The 16,951-nt window shown below is 62.5% G+C and overlaps 2 protein-coding genes across 3 annotated transcripts; one reads left to right on the top strand and one right to left on the bottom strand.

Annotated features, from left to right (window-relative positions):
* Positions 1–2,564: 2,564 nt before the first annotated feature.
* LOC118690304 (intestinal-type alkaline phosphatase-like) lies at positions 2,565–5,329 on the top strand. Its single transcript, XM_036389125.2, has 10 exons — positions 2,565–2,797; positions 2,910–3,025; positions 3,248–3,422; positions 3,546–3,718; positions 3,810–3,944; positions 4,033–4,105; positions 4,189–4,321; positions 4,413–4,606; positions 4,744–4,854; positions 4,943–5,329. The coding sequence occupies exons 1-10, from the start codon at positions 2,659–2,661 to the stop codon at positions 5,203–5,205; spliced, it is 1,512 nt and encodes a 503-aa protein (XP_036245018.2). The 5' UTR covers positions 2,565–2,658; the 3' UTR covers positions 5,206–5,329.
* A 44-nt stretch (positions 5,330–5,373) lies between these two features.
* Positions 5,374–15,626, bottom strand: ECEL1 (endothelin converting enzyme like 1). 2 transcript variants are annotated; one of them, XM_036389216.1, is made up of 18 exons: positions 15,439–15,626; positions 13,072–13,957; positions 11,210–11,278; positions 10,944–11,054; positions 10,267–10,359; positions 9,922–10,046; positions 9,294–9,516; positions 9,055–9,153; positions 8,883–8,957; positions 8,359–8,462; positions 8,090–8,148; positions 7,898–7,949; positions 7,722–7,789; positions 7,491–7,615; positions 7,176–7,241; positions 6,870–6,965; positions 6,402–6,478; positions 5,374–6,164 (listed from the first exon to the last, which is right to left on the bottom strand). In XM_036389216.1, the coding sequence occupies exons 2-18, from the start codon at positions 13,813–13,815 to the stop codon at positions 6,065–6,067; spliced, it is 2,286 nt and encodes a 761-aa protein (XP_036245109.1). In that variant the 5' UTR covers positions 13,816–13,957; positions 15,439–15,626; the 3' UTR covers positions 5,374–6,064. The 2 variants fall into 2 exon arrangements, with proteins under 2 accessions (XP_036245109.1, XP_036245110.1); XM_036389217.1 differs by having other exon boundaries at positions 15,349–15,626.
* Between the last annotated feature and the right edge of the window lie 1,325 nt (positions 15,627–16,951).

A 16,951-nucleotide genomic window follows, 5' to 3' on the forward strand; every position in this document is an offset into this window, starting at 1 on the left:
CCCCAAGGACGCGTTGTGCCCCCCTCACCTTCTCACTCTCCTCATCCTGCCCCAGGTAGAGGGTCCGTTCGGGCAGGGTCAGCCCGTCCTGGTCGATCTGGGACAAGAGATGGGCACTGAGTGAGCAGAGGGAGGGCCCTGTGCTGGGCCAGGCACCCCTCACCTTCCCCATATCGCAGAGTGGCCCTGGTGTCCCTGGTGCCAAGGATGCCAGTGTGCTGGAGCAGCGCCAGGAATGGGCAGGTCACTGCCTCAGTTTCCCTCCTGCTGGAGGCTGCTGGAGCTGCAGCAGGCAGCATGCAACAGGCTGGGAGTGCTGGGCACAGAGCAGGCCCCTGCTCCATGGCCTGACTGGCACATGGGCTGCCTCCCAGCCTGCCCTATGCTGACACCACTCTCTGCCCCATCCCTGCTCCCTGGTGTCCCCCACCTGCCCCAGAGCAGCCCCACTGCTGTGCTGCAGCCTGCATGGTGAGCTGCATGGACACCCTCACTCTTCACACAGCCCTGCTGTGCTGCAACCACAGGCACAGCCTCCAACCAAACACACACCTGAGCACACTTGCACGTACCTGCACACTCACACACACACACAAGCACACAGGTAACTCAACCCTCTGGACACACACCTATGGATGCTCACATGCCTACATGGGAACATTTTTCCATTTCACCCCTGCTCGATGCACACACACACACGCGCACCCTCTCCTCTCTCTCTGGCTCAGCTCCCCACAACTCCCTGCACCAGCCCCCCTCCACTCACACAGCCGCAGTGCTGCCCGCACAGCCACGGGCACCTCCAGCCTTCCTCCCCCATCTCCCTCATCCTCTCTGCCCCCTTTGCTTTCCTGGACGGGTGCTGAAACCTGCAGCCCTCACACACACCCCAGCCCCCATACACCCTGTCCACTCACACCCATCCCACACCTACCCCCAATCACACCCCACCTACACCCCTTGCAGAAATCCCAGTGATGCAGGAGTGGTGGGAGCTGTCCCCCAGCCCCGTGACATGTCAGTGAGCCAGACCTCCAGCCTCATTTCTCCTCTCTCCCCTGCAGAGGACAAGGACTACAGACAGCAGGCAGCTGTGCCCCTGGAGACAGAGACTCACAGTGGGGAAGACGTGGTGGTGCTGGCCCAGGGCCCCATGGCCCACCTGTTCCACGGGGTGCAGGAGCAGCACTACATCGCCCATGCCATGGCCTACGCTGCCTGCCTCGAGCCCTATGCCACAGAGCCCGGGTGCAGGGCAGCCCGCAGGGCCTCCCATGGCCCACGGTGCTCCCCACAGCCCCTGCTGGCCCTCCTGGCCCTCTGCATGGCTGCCCTCACAGGCAGGGGCTGAGAGGCTCTGGCTGAGTCCCACTGTGGGCAGGACCAAGGGATGCAATAAACACAGGTTGTCTCCATCCGTCCTGTGAAGGCTCACAGTGGCTGTCACCTCCTGAGGTGCTGCCCTGTGCCTGCCTCCCCAGCTGGCTGTGCCTCCTGGCTCTCCCCTGGGACCAGCACTGCAGGCACTGGGGTGCAGGAGGTGATGAAATGTGGGTGAGGAGAGACAATGTCCTGCCCAGCTTTTCCTGGTTGGAGCACTGTACACAAGGGTTGGTACATTCCTATCAAGGGCTGAGCAAGGAGCAGAGTTTTAGTCCACATCCATGGATTTATTGCCCATGAAAGCCTGGGAAGAGAGCAGGGTGCTCGGTGCACGAGTGACCCCAGGTGCTCCCCATACCCACCCTTATCCCAGCTCAGAGCTGCCCATGGCAGCCTGGGACAGGGCATTGCCCTGCCTGGCACCACAGCCAGGGTGCCCAGGGCAGGATTTAATGCTATCACTGCACTTCCTCTTGTCCCTGCATCTGTCTGTGCCCCAAGCCCATGTGTGCCCAGCAGGCACAGGGCCTTGTGCCAAGGAGGTGACACGAGCCCAGGCCGCGGCCTTTGCACTCAGCAGAGATGTGGTGACACACACCTCCACACACCCTGCTAGGGCTGACCCCTGTCCAAAGTCCCTCCCACAGCTGCTGGATTTACAGACACTGCCAGCAGCGTTGGGCTGTCAGATCACAGCATGCAGCTCCTGGCATCCCTCAGCCTCTGCCTCTGCGCAGGGTTCGGCACCGCTGTCATTCCAGGTGGGGACAAGGACGGGGCAGGGTGCCCGGCTGGCTGCGGTGGGTGCCCAGGGAAGCAGGCTGTCAGCCTGGCTGGCCACAAGGAGGGCCTGGGGAGGGGAGCTGGGGCTGCCCAGCTGAACAGGAATCCATGGGGCTTAGTCACCCCTGCCCTTCTCGGGCACCACTTTTCCCCCGGATTTTCACTTGCTTCTGTGCTGGGGGCTGGTCTGGGGGAAGCGCCTGTATCCTCTATCACCGCTCCCTACCATGGATTTGGCTCTGTCCCACTCACCAGATAACTCCCCATCATGTCTGGTTTTGCTGTCCCCCCCTTGTTCCCTGCCCCAGGGCCCTGGGACCAGGCAGTCAGTGCAAGCCTGCACAGTCTCCCCCCACCCCAAACAGCCCCCAAACCACCTGGTCCATGTGAGAGGAGGCCCCAGCATGGGAGTGTGCAGGGAACAAGTATCCCTGGGCTCTGGGTACCCATCAGGGGTGCCCCAGGGGTGCAGGTCCTGTTGTGCTGGGACTGATGGGCATTTGCACTGTCCCAGCGGAGGAGGAGAATCCATCCTTCTGGTACAAGCAGGCAGCTGAAGCCATCGAAGCCTCCCTCAATATCCAGCCCAGGATACACGAAGCTAAAAACCTCATCATTTTCCTTGGGGATGGTGAGTCCAGCTGGCACCCCAGCAAGCAGGCTGACATGGCCAGTACTCTGCTGAGTGGGATGTGTGCAGGGCACCTGGTCCAGAGGGTGACCAGGACCTTCTCTCTGCCCAGGATTCGGGATCCCCACCATCACAGCCACCCGCATCCTTAAGGGGCAGCAGCAGGGGAAGCTCGGCCCTGAGACCCCACTTGCTCTGGATGCTTTCCCCTACGTGGCTCTGTCTAAGGTAAATTCCGGCATGCTGGGCATAGGGCCATGGTGATCCTGGGCATGGCGCCAGGTTTTCCCAGGCATGGGGCTGCTGGCAGCCCAGAGCTGCACGTGTGTTGTGTATGGGGTCCCTCCCCATGCCACATGTGTTTATTGGGTGAGTGAATGATTGTGGCATGGGGTGCTCAGGGGACACCCCACTGGAGACCCCTGCCCTGAGTCCCTCTATCCTTGGCAGACCTACAATGTGGACAGGCAGGTCCCTGACAGTGCAGGGACAGCCACAGCCTATCTCTGCGGGGTGAAGGGCAACTACCAGACCATAGGGGTGAGCGCGGCCGCCCGCCACTCACAGTGCAGCACCACGTTTGGCAACGAGGTGATCTCAGTGATGGAGCGAGCCCGCAGAGCTGGTAACGGTGGATGCAGGGCTGGGGAGACTCCAAGGGGTCAAGGGGTGCCACACTGGGGACTTCCCTCGGTGGTGGGGACCCTTTGGGGGTCCTTGGTCGGGCCTGATGAGTGGGGTTTGGCAGGGAAGGCAGTGGGCATCGTGACCACGACGCGGGTGCAGCACGCATCACCCTCAGGAACCTACGCTCACGTGGTGAACCGGGAGTGGTACGCGGATGCCAGCATGCCCCAGGAGGCGCGGCAGCAGGGCTGCAAAGACATCGCCTGGCAGCTGGTCCACAACGTCGACATCAACGTGAGCGCCACACGCGGGAGGAGAGGCTGCAGCGACAGACCCCTCTCAGGGCACCCCCACTAACACCATTTGTCCACCTCGTCCCCTGCAGGTGATCCTGGGTGGTGGTAGGAAATACATGACCCCCGTGGGGACGCCGGACCCTGAGTACCCCGCCGACAGCAACCAGAATGGGATACGCGAGGATGGCAACAACCTCATCAACATGTGGCTGGAGGCACGGCCGGTGCGTGACGCATCAGGGACGCTCCTCTGCCCACTGCCCCTGGCACAGGGACAGGCACCCACTCACCCCCCTGGGGATTTGCCCACAGGGTGCCCGCTATGTCTGGAACAAGACGGAGATGCTGGCAGCTGCTGCCAACCCCAACGTGAATTATTTGATGGGTAACAAATGACCCCTGTGCCAGGACCCAAGAGGTGCTGGGACACTCAGCCACTGATGCTGTCCCCAACACATTCCCTCACAGGTCTCTTTGAACCCGTGGACACAAAGTACAACCTGGTGCGTAACACCACCCTGGACCCCTCACTCACCGAGATGACAGAGGCAGCCATCACCGTCCTGAGCAGGAACCCCAAAGGCTTCTACCTCTTTGTGGAAGATAAGTTGGGGCTCATGCCCCCAGGGCCAGTGAGAGGGGGCTGTAGGATGGGGGTAGGGGTCCCCAGCCCACCATGGGTGTCCATCTGCAGGTGGCAGAATTGACCACGGCCACCATGATGGTGCAGCCCATAAGGCACTGACGGAGGCGGTGGAGTTTGACTGCGCCATCGAGCGGGCGGGCACCATGACAGACGAGTCTGACACCCTCACCGTCATCACCGCTGACCACTCACACGTCTTCGCCTTTGGGGGCTACACCCTGCGCGGCTCCTCCATCTTCGGTGGGGCTCTGCCCTGTCCTGGGTACAGCCAGCCCTGTGCCACCCTGACTGTGGCTGAGGGATGATATGGGTGTTCCTTGGCTGATCCTCCTCATCCTTCTCCTCCTCATCCTCCTCCTCCATTGCCCCTTCCCCAGCTCTGGGCCAAAAGAAAACTACTGATGGGAAGAACTACACATCAATCCTCTATGGGAATGGGCCAGGATACCCAGGCGGTGTACGGCCTAACGTGGACCCAGAAACAGCCAGTGAGGACACAGAGGCCATGGTTTGGGTGGTGGGGTGGGGCTGGGGGCCATCATTGCCCCACCTCACCTCCTTCTCTCCTCTCCACAGTGCACTTCGATTACCAGCCACAGGCAGCTGTGCCACTGGCTTCAGAGACCCATGGTGGTGAGGATGTGGCCATCCTGGCCAAGGGCCCCATGGCCCACCTCTTCCACGGGGTGCAGGAGCAGACCTATGTAGCCCATGCCATGGCCTACGCCGCCTGCATCGAGCCCTACACCGACTGCCGCCAGCGGAGCTCTGGCCCCGGCATCCGCGGCACCCCCCTCGCCCTGCTCCTGCCTGCCCTCCTTCTGCCCCTCTTCCGCTGATCCTGTGTCCCTAGGGCACCCCACGGGACACACTCACGTTCCCCTCCCTCCCCATGGTGTGGCACCTGCAGGGAGCTTTCTGAAGCATCCCTGCTCTGGATGCAGCAGCCATGGGGACACCGAGTCCTGGGCACTGGGGGGTTAAATAAACACGCAGTGTGACACTGGTGGGACGGGCGTGTTCGTGGAGTGGGGGTGCCTGTGCCATGTGGGCAGGGCAGGGGGTGCTGCCCACTGCTCCCATCCCCTGGCCATGGCCCCTGGCAGCCACCCAGCATATCCAGTGCTTTATTGACCAGAAACAGCAGCGGAAAATACAGCAGTGTCCGTGTGCCTGCGCTCCCAAGCAGGCCGGCATCGCCCGGCCCAGCTGCGCCGCTGTGCCCACTTCGGCAGGGCTGGTGCATGGACAGGGGCCTGGCATGGGGAGGGCACCGTGCAGGGGAGACTTACGGCATGGGGCAGCCCCTTGGAGACAGTGAAGTTCTCCCCCTGCCTTGACTGATGCTGGGATGGATGTGGTAGGGCTGGGTGCAAGGTTTGGGCTGGGTGGACATAAAAGTGGGTAGAGGTGTGCCTGGGTGTGCCCTTGTTCCTCCATGGGCAATGAGGCTCCCTCACTGCACAGGGCAGTGGATGGAAGGGGGATGGGCAGGAGGAAGCTGCCCAACCCAAGTGTCTCTGCTGCCTACACCCCTATGGCAGCTGCCTGCCTTTGGGGTGCCCCCCTGTGACACCCGAGGGTGCCCCCTTTACCTGGAGAATCGGAAGGGAGATGGGAAGTTGGGGAGTGGGCACAAGGTGTCACTTGGGCAGGGGAGAGGATGGAGGGTCCCAGCCTGCTGAAGGGGGATCAGCCTCACCACACCGAGCACTTGTGCACTGGGTTCATGGGTGAGTTCTTGGGGCAGTGGAAGACCCGTCCAAACTCCTCGAACTGTGAGACACTGCCCAGGACCCTGCCGGGAGAGGAGAGGACCTCAGAGCTGGGCACCCCCTGCACTGCTGCCTCACACCGCACTCACAGCACATGCTCACCCCAGCAGAACCCCACCCCTGTCCAGGGATATCACCCAAGATCTGCTGGCACCAATACTCCAAAGGGTGCTCATCCCACTTTGCGCAGCACTGACATCTGTGGGAAAGGCTGGCACCCACCATGCCCCCAGCCCCCCCACTTTGGGAGCACCCAGTACCTGTAGTGCTCTGGGGCGTGCTTGTCTGTGAGCACCTGCAGGTAGATGGACTGGGATCTCCTCTTGATGCACCAGTTCTGCAGGGGACAAAGGTTCCATGGACAAACCACATGGGGCACCCTGGGTCCTGGCAACCACCAGGACACCATGGACCTTCTGGCTGCTAGGGATTGAGGGCAGTGGTGCCCTGATTGAGTTTGTTATTGTAGGGTCTCCCAGGAGCCTCTGTACATGGTGGGTTGGGAGAGCGTGGAGTCATGTCTGTTATTGTAGGGTCTCTGGGGGTGCTCCTTCAGGGCTGAGCTGTGTACCCTGAGCCCAGGACCTGATGATGCAGCTGAGCCCAGCTCCTGGCCATTGGTCCTGGGTCCCACAGGGCTCTCTCCCCATCCCCTTGGGCTGCTGGCCCCACACAAGGTGAAACTCCTGCCCCAATAGCTGTTACATGTGAGGAGGACAGGGGCTCACCTGGGCAAAGGCAATGAAGAAGAGCTGGTCATGTGTGTATTTCATGTGGTGCAGGGGATGCTCAGGGCCATGCTCCCTCACCCACTTCTGGTAGGCCTGGAGAACAAGGGATGCCCTCAGCATGGCCTGGGTACTCCCCCAAACCCACCCTGGACCCACCCCCAAACCCCCAGCAAGCAGCAATCAGGATCCTGACCACTCCCTTGCTGCAGGGAGTAAGGACGTTTTGGGCATCTCCTCCGCCTCAACGGGACTGGCATAAGCAGCTGCCCATGGCTGTGACACCCAGGGTGGGGGGACACTCACGTAATAGGCGAGTTTGAGCCCCCCCATGTCAGCGATGTTCTCCCCCAGTGTGTGTTTGCCATTCACCTGCCAAGACAGAAGTGACAGCATGAACAGAAGTGTCCCCATCCCCATGCTGGCACCGAGGGGATGGGGACGCCCCAGTGCCCTGAGGAACTTCCAGGATAAGGTGTGATGAATTGCTGGTCTCAGGGCTGGGCAGGGCAGAGTCAGTTCTCCTGCAGGCGCCCAGCCCTAAGTGATGGGGCAGCAGGGACCTCTCCATGGAGCAGCTGTGCCCTGCTGGGCATTGCCTGGCAGGAAAGGGGGTCTCACCCTCTGGTTGTAGACGGTGAAGTTGTCGTAGAGGTTGACGATGCACTGCGCTTTCTTCAGGAATTTGCTGTATGACCGCTCCGTCCACCAGTGCACCAGGTTCCCATGCCGGTCATACTGTCCCCCTGCCGAGGCAACCGCCACCTCCAGGAATCCCAAGGGACCCAGGCGTCCTGCCTGGCTGCCCCAGCCCATCCTCACATCCGGGCAGGATACAAGAGGGACACTCACCCCAGTCATCGTAGCCATGGGTCAGCTCGTGCCCAATGATGGTGCCAATCCCACCATAGTTCAGTGACCTGTTGGATGGGGAACAGAGGTGAGAGGGTGGAGAGCACGGTGCTGGCAGGGATGGGGGTGACCCCATGACATGGCAACCCCCAGCCATCCCCCAGCCCCACACTCACTGCGGGAACTCGGGGTCGTAGAGCGTGGGCTGCAGGATGCCAGCAGGGAACACTGGGGACACAGGAGAACATTGCAGTTGGTGTCACCCTGCCCTGTACCCACCCACAGCCATCACCCAGCACCACGGGACCCTGGGCCTTGTCCCCATCCCAGATCCTCCCTGCTCCCCCCTGGGGGCAGACAGTGCTCACCCATCTGGTTCTTGTTGGGCAGGTAGTAGGCGTTCAGTGCCTGGGGAGGCAGCAGCCACCTGCAAGGAGAGACAGCAGTGCTGGGCTGCACAACACCGAGGGACATGGAAGTGCCATCCCTCTGCACAGCTGGGGAACAGGGGGGCACTCCTGGCATCCCTGTGCCCTTCTGCCTACAGCCTGTGGGCTGCATCCGGGCATGGGGCAGGGGACACTGGTGGCACCATGCTGGGCCCCTCCATGTCCCCCCAGGACAAGGGGATACCCACGCGGACTTATCCACCTCCTGCCGGATCTTCTTCACCGAGAGCCTGATGCCAAAGGCGATGCTGTTGAGGATGTTCTTGAAGTAAGTCTTCTCATCCACCTCAAACTGGGGGGACACAGCCACATCAGGGGAGATGCCAGCCCCAAGAGTGTGGAGGGCAGACCTGTGGTGTCCTCCCACCCCTGTGAGCCTTGGTGACTGTGTGGAAGTGTCACAAGTGTGTTCTCATGTCCCATGCTGTGTGCCCATGGGGGCAGCTGCTTCTCTGCCAGCTCCGGGAGGTCCCTGGGCCACACTGGCACCCCCAGCCCTTGCCAAGGATGGGGCTGAGCTCTGGGAGCTGCGATGTGGGGAAGGAGACACCATCCCAGACCCCAGGGACTGTATGGCACTGCCAGTGTGGGGCACCCTGCCAGCAGTGAGCACCAGGAGGGGGCTTGTTTTGAGATGGCCTGATGCAGATGTGGGGACCATCTTCCCTCACCATGTGCCCATGTCCTCACATGCTCCTGGGCTATCCCTTGCCTCATATTCCTTGTCGATGGCCTCTGGCTTCAGGAGGAAATCAGGGTACCCAATCATCACCATCATATACCGGAGCTGTGGGCAAAATCAGTGGTGGGTTCAGGCCCCTATGCCATGTGCCCCAGTGCTGGTGATGGGGCCAAAGACACAAGTGCATGCTAGGGGCCACTACCTTGGCCCTGGCTGCTCTCCGTGTCTCCTCATCCATCCAATCCAGCTCATCCAGGCGCTGGTCGAGGATGTATTTGATGTCCTCCACCAGCTGCTGCACCTATGGTGGGTCACCATGGTGCTGGCACAGCATCCCCACCATCCACCACTGGCCAGACAGCCCTTGGTGGGGGCAGTAGGCACTCTGGCAAGGTGATGGGAGATCAGGGTGTCTTCCTGCCCATAGGCAGCATCACCTACCTTGGCTTTGCTGGCAGAGGAGAAGTGCTCCTCAACGAAGAGAGCTCCCAGGGCCATTCCAAAGTGCTTGTTGGCCTGGCTCAGGCAGATCTTACCCGGCTCCAGCTGCTTCTCATTGCCCTCCATCTCCTTGGAGAGCTCGTGGATGGCATCGCGGAAGGGGGTGGAGAGGTGCTCGCTCAGCACCACCACGATGCGCCACAGCATGTAGTTGTGAAGGATCCTGGGACAGGGACAGGGGCAGCCCTCAGCATGTCCCCAGGCACAGGGAGGGTGGGAGCATGTGCCAGGATGGGGACACTGCTGCTCGGGGACACCTCTGCTCGGAGACACAGGGGGCCATGGCTGGTGGGGCACAGGGACAGGCTGGCACCACGTCCCTCCCTGACGTGCCATGAATCTGGTGACCTCTGGCATGGGTGGCTCAGCAGGTGTCCAGGCACGGCCAGGATGCTGTGGGGCTCACAACAGCGCCTTTCCCACAAGCTTTCCCAGATTTCCTGTGCCCAGCCCGGCCTTCCCGCACCAGGAGGAGGGTGATGGTGGGAGGTTCCAGGCACAGCTGTCCTGTCTCCCCTGCCAGGCCGGGAAAGGTGCCAGGGGCACAGGAGGTGCCAGCCCCCCTCACCTGCTGGGTGTCACACGGATGAGGTTGGACACCTTGTGCATGTAGTCGGTGGCCAGCAGCACCACCTCCTCCTGCTCCGAGAAGTTGTCATGGAAGATGCGATCCAGCAAGCGCTTCCACTTGAGCTGCCAGGGCAGGCACTGTCAGGGGGGCATGGGGACCCCCACTCCATGCCACCCTGGAGGGGACCCCCTCCAGCCTTTCCAGCCTCCCACCAGAGGAGTTCATTATCCTCAAGTGGATTTAACTGAGACAGGTGGTGGGCATTGAGGGCATGGAGCAGGGGGACAGGGACAAGTGTGGTGCACAGGCAGGTGGGGGACAGGCTGGCACCAGGGCACTCACGGTGGGAGTGATGCGCTGCAGCTCAGCCAGGGTCACTTTGTGGTACGTGCTGCCAACATCCCTGCGCACGTCGTCATACTCGGACACCGTGATCTGCACAGGGTGGGCATGGCTGTCACCATCCCACTGCCCGCCTTGAGCGTGACACAGCAATAGTACACTGGGATGGGGCACATGACTGGGCAACTCTAGGGCATCTCTAATGTGGGTACTGACCCACATACTTCCCACTCCCTGCCCCAGGAACCCTCTGCTGCCAGTGGGACCCTGAGGGCTGGTCAGAAGGTCCCAAGGAACTGGGTTATCTGAGGAATGGGCACACACGTCCCTCCAAGGTCCAGAGTAAGGTCCCCAAGACCTGTATATAGAGTCAACAAGGGCCCAGAGTGGCCTCACAATGAGTAGATGCTGGGCTGGAGTGGTTACCCCAAGGGCTGGGAATGAGGGTTCTCAGGATGTGGGACTGGGTGCTGAAGCTCTGCCGTGAGCTCCTCAAGAGAATGAGATCCCCAAGTTCTAGGTCTGAAGGTCCCCAAGGGCTGGGAGTGCAAGTCCCCATGGAGGGATTGGAATGAGATTGCTCAGAAGCAGATATGGATGTCCCCCATAATCTATGACTGGGATGCCCAAGGGCTGGACAAGGGCACCCCGAGGTTCATGGCATGTATCCCTCTCACATTGGCGAGATGCTGCTCCAGCTGCAGGATCTCCTGGGCTTTCTGCTCCACATTCTCAGCCCCGAGGAGGGTGAGCAGTCGCTCCATGAACACTCGGTATGCAGCCAGGATCTGTTCAGAGGGAAGGGATGCTCAGGGCCACCCCCCACTATCCTGTGGCACCCCAGTCCCCAGCACTGCTGGCACTGGGTGCCCTCTGTCTGCCAGTCCTGCTGGCTGCTGCTCCTTCTCCTGCTGTCCCCAAGGACGCGTTGTGCCCCCCTCACCTTCTCACTCTCCTCATCCTGCCCCAGGTAGAGGGTCCGTTCGGGCAGGGTCAGCCCGTCCTGGTCGATCTGGGACAAGAGATGGGCACTGGGTGAGCAGAGGGAGGGCCCTGTGCTGGGCCAGGCACCCCTCACCTTCCCCATATCGCAGAGTGGCCCTGGTGTCCCTGGTGCCAAGGATGCCAGTGTGCTGGAGCAGCGCCAGGAATGGGCAGGTCACTGCCTCAGTTTCCCTCCTGCTGGAGGCTGCTGGAGCTGCAGCAGGCAGCATGCAACAGGCTGGGAGTGCTGGGCACAGAGCAGGCCCCTGCTCCATGGCCTGACTGGCACATGGGCTGCCTCCCAGCCTGCCCTATGCTGACACCACTCTCTGCCCCATCCCTGCTCCCTGGTGTCCCCCACCTGCCCCAGAGCAGCCCCACTGCTGTGCTGCAGCCTGCATGGTGAGCTGCATGGACACCCTCACTCTTCACACAGCCCTGCTGTGCTGCAACCACAGGCACAGCCTCCAACCAAACACACACCTGAGCACACTTGCACGTACCTGCACACTCACACACACACACAAGCACACAGGTAACTCAACCCTCTGGACACACACCTATGGATGCTCACATGCCTACATGGGAACATTTTTCCATTTCACCCCTGCTCGATGCACACACACACACGCGCACCCTCTCCTCTCTCTCTGGCTCAGCTCCCCACAACTCCCTGCACCAGCCCCCCTCCACTCACACAGCCGCAGTGCTGCCCGCACAGCCACGGGCACCTCCAGCCTTCCTCCCCCATCTCCCTCATCCTCTCTGCCCCCTTTGCTTTCCTGGACGGGTGCTGAAACCTGCAGCCCTCACACACACCCCAGCCCCCATACACCCTGTCCACTCACACCCACCCCAATCACACCCCCCCGACACCCCAAACCCTGACCCTTAGCCCTGGCTGTCACACCCATCTCCCCCCCTCGCCCCCGGTGTCCCACCCCGTGCACTCCCGGTCCCGCTCAGCCCGCCCATCCTTTCCCTGTGACCGACGCTCCCTCTAGTGTTACACAGGCGCGGCCCGGAGCCGGCAGCGAGCCGCCCTGCCCCGCACACCCACTCACGCTCACATCCCACAGCCTCACCATCTCACAGGGAACGGGGCGGCTCGGCTCCACCACTGTGTCCCCACAGTGCCCTCGCCATCACCACCACCTCTTCCCCCTACGCGCCCCCCGTGCCCACCCTTCCCCTGCTATGCCCGCCTCCGTGCCCATCACCGAGCCCACCACGGCATCCCTGCTGTGCCATTGCTGCGCTCCCTCCATGCCCACCACTGCACCCCCACAGCCACCAAGAGACTCGGCCAGTCAGATAAAGCCCCCTGTACTCTGGTGGCATCTCAGGGTGAATGACATGGTCTGACAGGGGTGGGAAAGACTGGGAAAGCCATGGGAAAATGCCCTGGCACAGTGCTGGGGGGTTGGTGGACATCCCCCTGCCTCTGTCTGGGGCAGCCACAATGCCAAGGTGAGGGCTTGGCTGCCAGGACTCTGCAGACCCTGGTGCCCTCTGGGCTGTCCTCAGCACCCAGGCAGGTGGCACTGCCTCACTCGGTGCATCCTTCTGCCCGTGTCCCCAGTCCTGTCCTGGAGGTCCCACCCTCAGCCCAGGGTAGCCTGACACAGGGGTCCCATGCTGGAAAGACAGGAGGGTCCCCAGGGACAGGAGGGGTCCCCACCCCAGCCACTGCTGTAGCCAAGCCCAGACCCTGCGCAGGCACTCGGTGCCTCTGCAGCAAGGACAGTGACCCCAGGCAGGTGTCAGCGGCACTGCTGGGTGCCTGGGGCAGGGGCAGCCGCAGGGGCACGGTGCCCTCACCCGGATGACGTAGCGGGAAGTGTTCCTCTCGTCCAGGCTGACGGTGAGGGAGAAGAGCACGGCAGCGCTGTAGACGCCCTGTGTCTTGTAGAGCAGCTCGTTGATGTCCCTGCGCTCCGGAGGGGCGTCCCAGCCACCGCACTCCCCGATGACCTCCAGCATGGGCCGGGGCCCGAGCCGATCGATCTCAGCCCGGTCCAGGCACGAGCGGAAAAACTCCTTGACCTTCCTCTCTGCCGAGGCGCGGGCTCGGCGCCGCACGGGGCGGCTCAGCAGCGCCCGCAGCTTGGCCTCGTTCTGTTCGGCGATGGCCCCGATGGTGCCGTACACCAGCTTGTCCTCGGGGATGCCGTGCCGCCGGAGCCAGCCGCCACAGGCGAACGAGTAGAAGTCCTGGCAAGGGTCGATGGTAGCATCCATGTTGGCACTTAGGAAGCGGGATGCCCGCAGGAAGGCCTTCTTCTCCTGGCACCCCTCCAGGCAGTAGCTGTCCCCTTCGGTCGCCAGGTACTTGAGGACCAACATGCACGTCAAGATGACGCAGAGCCCCGCGGCAAAGACCAGCCCTGAGAGCAGGCAGACCTCCCGGCGGCTCCAGCGGGGCAGCCCCCCTCGGCGCTTCTTGGCCCCTGCGCCCAGCTGGAGGGCGAAGCCGTTGGGCAGCGTCCCGCTCTGGTACTTGCTCACGTATTTCACCTCCTGAAACTCATCGTAGTGCGCTGTCAGCGAGTAGGTCTTCTCCATGGCCGGGGATGGGGCTCCCTGCCAGCAGCACTGGTGCAGGGGGCTCAGGGCAGGCGGAGGGTAGGCTCAGGCAGCCCACAGTTCATGCCGGAGCTGTGCCTGCCACTGGGAAATGGTGATGTCCGGGTAAGTAAGGAAGCTCCTGGAAAAGGTAGAGGAGATGGATTGGGGGGGGATAGGGAGGAGCAAGGGCGGGGGGGTTACTTCTTGTCGTCATTGCTGCCTGTATATCCATCCCCATGTGTGCCCCACTGCTGGCACTGAGATTGTCCGTAGTGCCAGGAGCTTGGTAGCACTTCTACCCCATGGCTGTCCCCTCTGCCAGGTCCTTTGGTGACAGGGCAGGTCACCTGCATGCAGGACACCTGCATGATGGCACATTTCAGTCTCTGGCACAGCTAATCTCAGACCCCCACACCCACACAGTGCACCCATGCTGGGTGGATGTCTAAGGTGTTCCATGAACCCAAACTCAGCACAATGAGAACCCTTCCCAACAAGGGGGAGCAGAGGACCGCCAGTCTCTCTGGGTGGGGTATGGATGGGGTGAGCAGCCTGGGGAAGAGAGGCTTTGGGGAGGTTTGTGAGGGGAGCCGTGGGCTGGGTCAGGTTGAGTGGTCCCGCGCTGGGTTGCACGGGTGGTGCTGCGCCGTGGCGGGCGGCGTTGCATTGTGCTGTGCAGGGTGGTGCTGCGCCGTGTTGCATTGCATTGTGTCAAATTGTGGCACGGTGCGTGATGTGTGAACAAAGTTAATTCCAGTCTGGGGGGAACCCTGCACCCCGTAGACACACCACAGCATTCCCCCACAATCACCAGCACCATCCACCCAACCCCTCTTCACTGGGTGGTGCACGACAGGCAGGGGTGTCTGTCAGGGTGACACGCTGGGGAGGAGGAGGTCTGCCCATGGGGAAAGGAGGGTGGGGACACAGATGGGTGTGGGGGGGGTCTTCAAAAGGAAACCCTGCTTCTTGCTTGGTGAAGAATGGTATCCAGATTTGCAGGTGGGGGAGGACGGGTTGGGGACAAAAAGCTGCTCGAGAGGTGGCCAGCATCCCCACAGCAGGGCTCCCCCGTGCCCCGTCCTTCTGCAACTTGGGCAAAGTTGTGCCCCGGCGCAGCAGCCCAGCAGTGCCCATGCCAGGGAGCTGCTGCCGTCGGAAAGTTAGCGGGGACGGCAGCCGGCATGGCAAAGCATGGGGGGGGGCAGGGGGCTGCCCAGGAAGCTCGAGGGATGCTGCTCAGTGCGCTGCCCGAGATGCTCAGGGGATGCTCGGGGGTTCCCCGGGAATGCTGCCCGCGATGCTCGGAGGATGCCGCCTGCCCAGTATGTTCGGGAAGGTGCTTGCCGGGATGGCAGGGAAATGCTCGGGAGGTGCTAGGGAGATGCCGACCGGGATGATGCCTTTGGTGCTCGGGGCCATGCTCGAGGGTTGCTCGAGGGATGCTCGGGACGTGCTCCCCGGAATGATGCCCGGGATATTCGGGGGATTCTCTGGGAGTGCTCCCCGGGCTGCTCGCGGGGTGCTCACCGAGGTACTCGAGGGATGGTGGGGGGATGATCTTCGTTCTGCTGCCCGGGAAGTACGCGGGTGCTCGGGGGTCGCTCGTGGTTTGCTCACCGAGATACTTGGAGGATGCTCCCGGGATGCTGTGGCGACGCTGCCGGGATGCTCGGGGACGCCGTCCGGGATGCTCGGGGGGCCCTGGGGGTGCTCACCGGCTCTCTCAGGGGGTGTCAGGAGGCTGCCGGGGGCTGGCCAACCCCGCGCCACCCGTCCGGCTGCGCGCCCCGCGCTCCGCTCCGCGCCCCGCGCCGCGGCTGGCGGAGCGGCGGGGCCGGAGGGAGGCGGCGGGGCGGGGAGGGGGTGGTGTCTCCAGCCCGGCTCTCCCGCAGGCCAGGCTCCATTAACGAGATTATTATGCAAAAGAAGCAGCCCTGTGCCACCCGCCAGCCTTACCTCATCCTCGCCGGCGGGGAGGTAGGACAGGGGTGTCCCTGAGCCCCTTTACCCCGGGGCGGGGCTGGCACAGGGCTGGCAGTGCCAGTCCGCCTGGCACTCCCCGTGCGGGGACCCTGCCGCCATCCCCCGGCAGCCGGACACCCCGGAGGGGCACGGGTGGGCACAGCCGACGGCCTGTGCCAGGAGCATCCCGGCACCCCCTCCCTGCCCGGGCACCCTGGCAGACCCGGCCCTGTTCTGCCAGAGTGGGTGCAGCGGGACAGACTGAAGGAGGGCAGGAGACAGAGCCTGAAAGGCTCTGGGTGAGACACGGTGGGCACGGGGGTGGCAGGGGTGGCACGAGGAGGAAGCCATGCATTCGAACACACAGGCAAAGGTCCGGGAATATTAAACTGCATTGCAGATAAATCCCCAACATAAATATCGTGAGCTGCTCTGCCACGGGGGGGCCCAGCAAGGAGATTTATAGCCCAGCAATTCCCACAGTGGCCCCCTGCAGTGCCTGGGTACTCTGGCCCCCCTGTGGCCATCCTGTCTGTGGTGCTCAGGGGTGCCCTGCTACCCTCACCCTCCTGTGCTAGCGCATCCCTGGGTGCTCAGAGGGGGCTCTGGGTCTCCTGGGTGCTGGGGAGGAACAGCACATACTGGGTGTTGTGCTGTGGCAGGGGGCCCTGCTTGTCATGGCACAGGTGGCTCAGTGATGTGGGACCTGCTCCCTTGTCCTGTGGGTACTGTGGGCTGGCCCCAGGCACAGCTCTTGGTGCCTGGGGCTGCTGAGGCTGCTCTTTCTGTGCTGGGGTGCTGGGCATGGCCTGGGCACGGTGCCTTCTGCAGCAGCCAGACCCAGCATCCCCTGCACAGGCAGTGGCACACACGTACATCGTGTACACCCACACACACTGACATGCACCAGCACAGACACACTCTGTGCCTTCACACACACTCTCAAGCACTCACTGCCATCCACGTGTACCTGGCACACTAAACACAAGCTCAGGTGTTGCAGCTCAGCTTTCATGGGGCTCACACTAAAGCAGAGAGACTCATGAATCCCATGAGAGAGACACCTCAGGCATCCTAGGCAGCCAGGTATCACCAACCCCAGTGGGATGCACCCAGGGCACCCAGTCAGGCTGGGCACAGGGAATCCACCCTGCTGCTCATGAGGGTG

The sequence above is a fragment of the Molothrus ater genome, chromosome 10 (genome assembly GCF_012460135.2).
Source record: "Molothrus ater isolate BHLD 08-10-18 breed brown headed cowbird chromosome 10, BPBGC_Mater_1.1, whole genome shotgun sequence".
In the NCBI taxonomy this organism is placed as follows: Eukaryota; Metazoa; Chordata; class Aves; order Passeriformes; family Icteridae; genus Molothrus; species Molothrus ater.

Bases quoted from the DNA above. Each gene is read 5' to 3' on its own strand.
- LOC118690304 (XM_036389125.2), top strand. From the start codon at position 2,659: ATGGGCATTTGCACTGTCCCAGCGGAGGAGGAGAATCCATCCTTCTGG. The intron at 2,798-2,909 runs GTGAGTCCAGCT...CTCTCTGCCCAG, and splicing joins CATCATTTTCCTTGGGGATG to GATTCGGGATCCCCACCATC. The intron at 3,945-4,032 runs GTGCGTGACGCA...ATTTGCCCACAG, and splicing joins TGTGGCTGGAGGCACGGCCG to GGTGCCCGCTATGTCTGGAA.
- ECEL1 (XM_036389216.1), bottom strand. From the start codon at position 13,815: ATGGAGAAGACCTACTCGCTGACAGCGCACTACGATGAGTTTCAGGAG. The intron at 10,047-10,266 runs GTGAGTGCCCTG...CTGCCCTGGCAG, and splicing joins TGCAGCGCATCACTCCCACC to CTCAAGTGGAAGCGCTTGCT. The intron at 6,966-7,175 runs GTGAGTGTCCCC...CTTGTTCTCCAG, and splicing joins GGCTCAAACTCGCCTATTAC to GCCTACCAGAAGTGGGTGAG.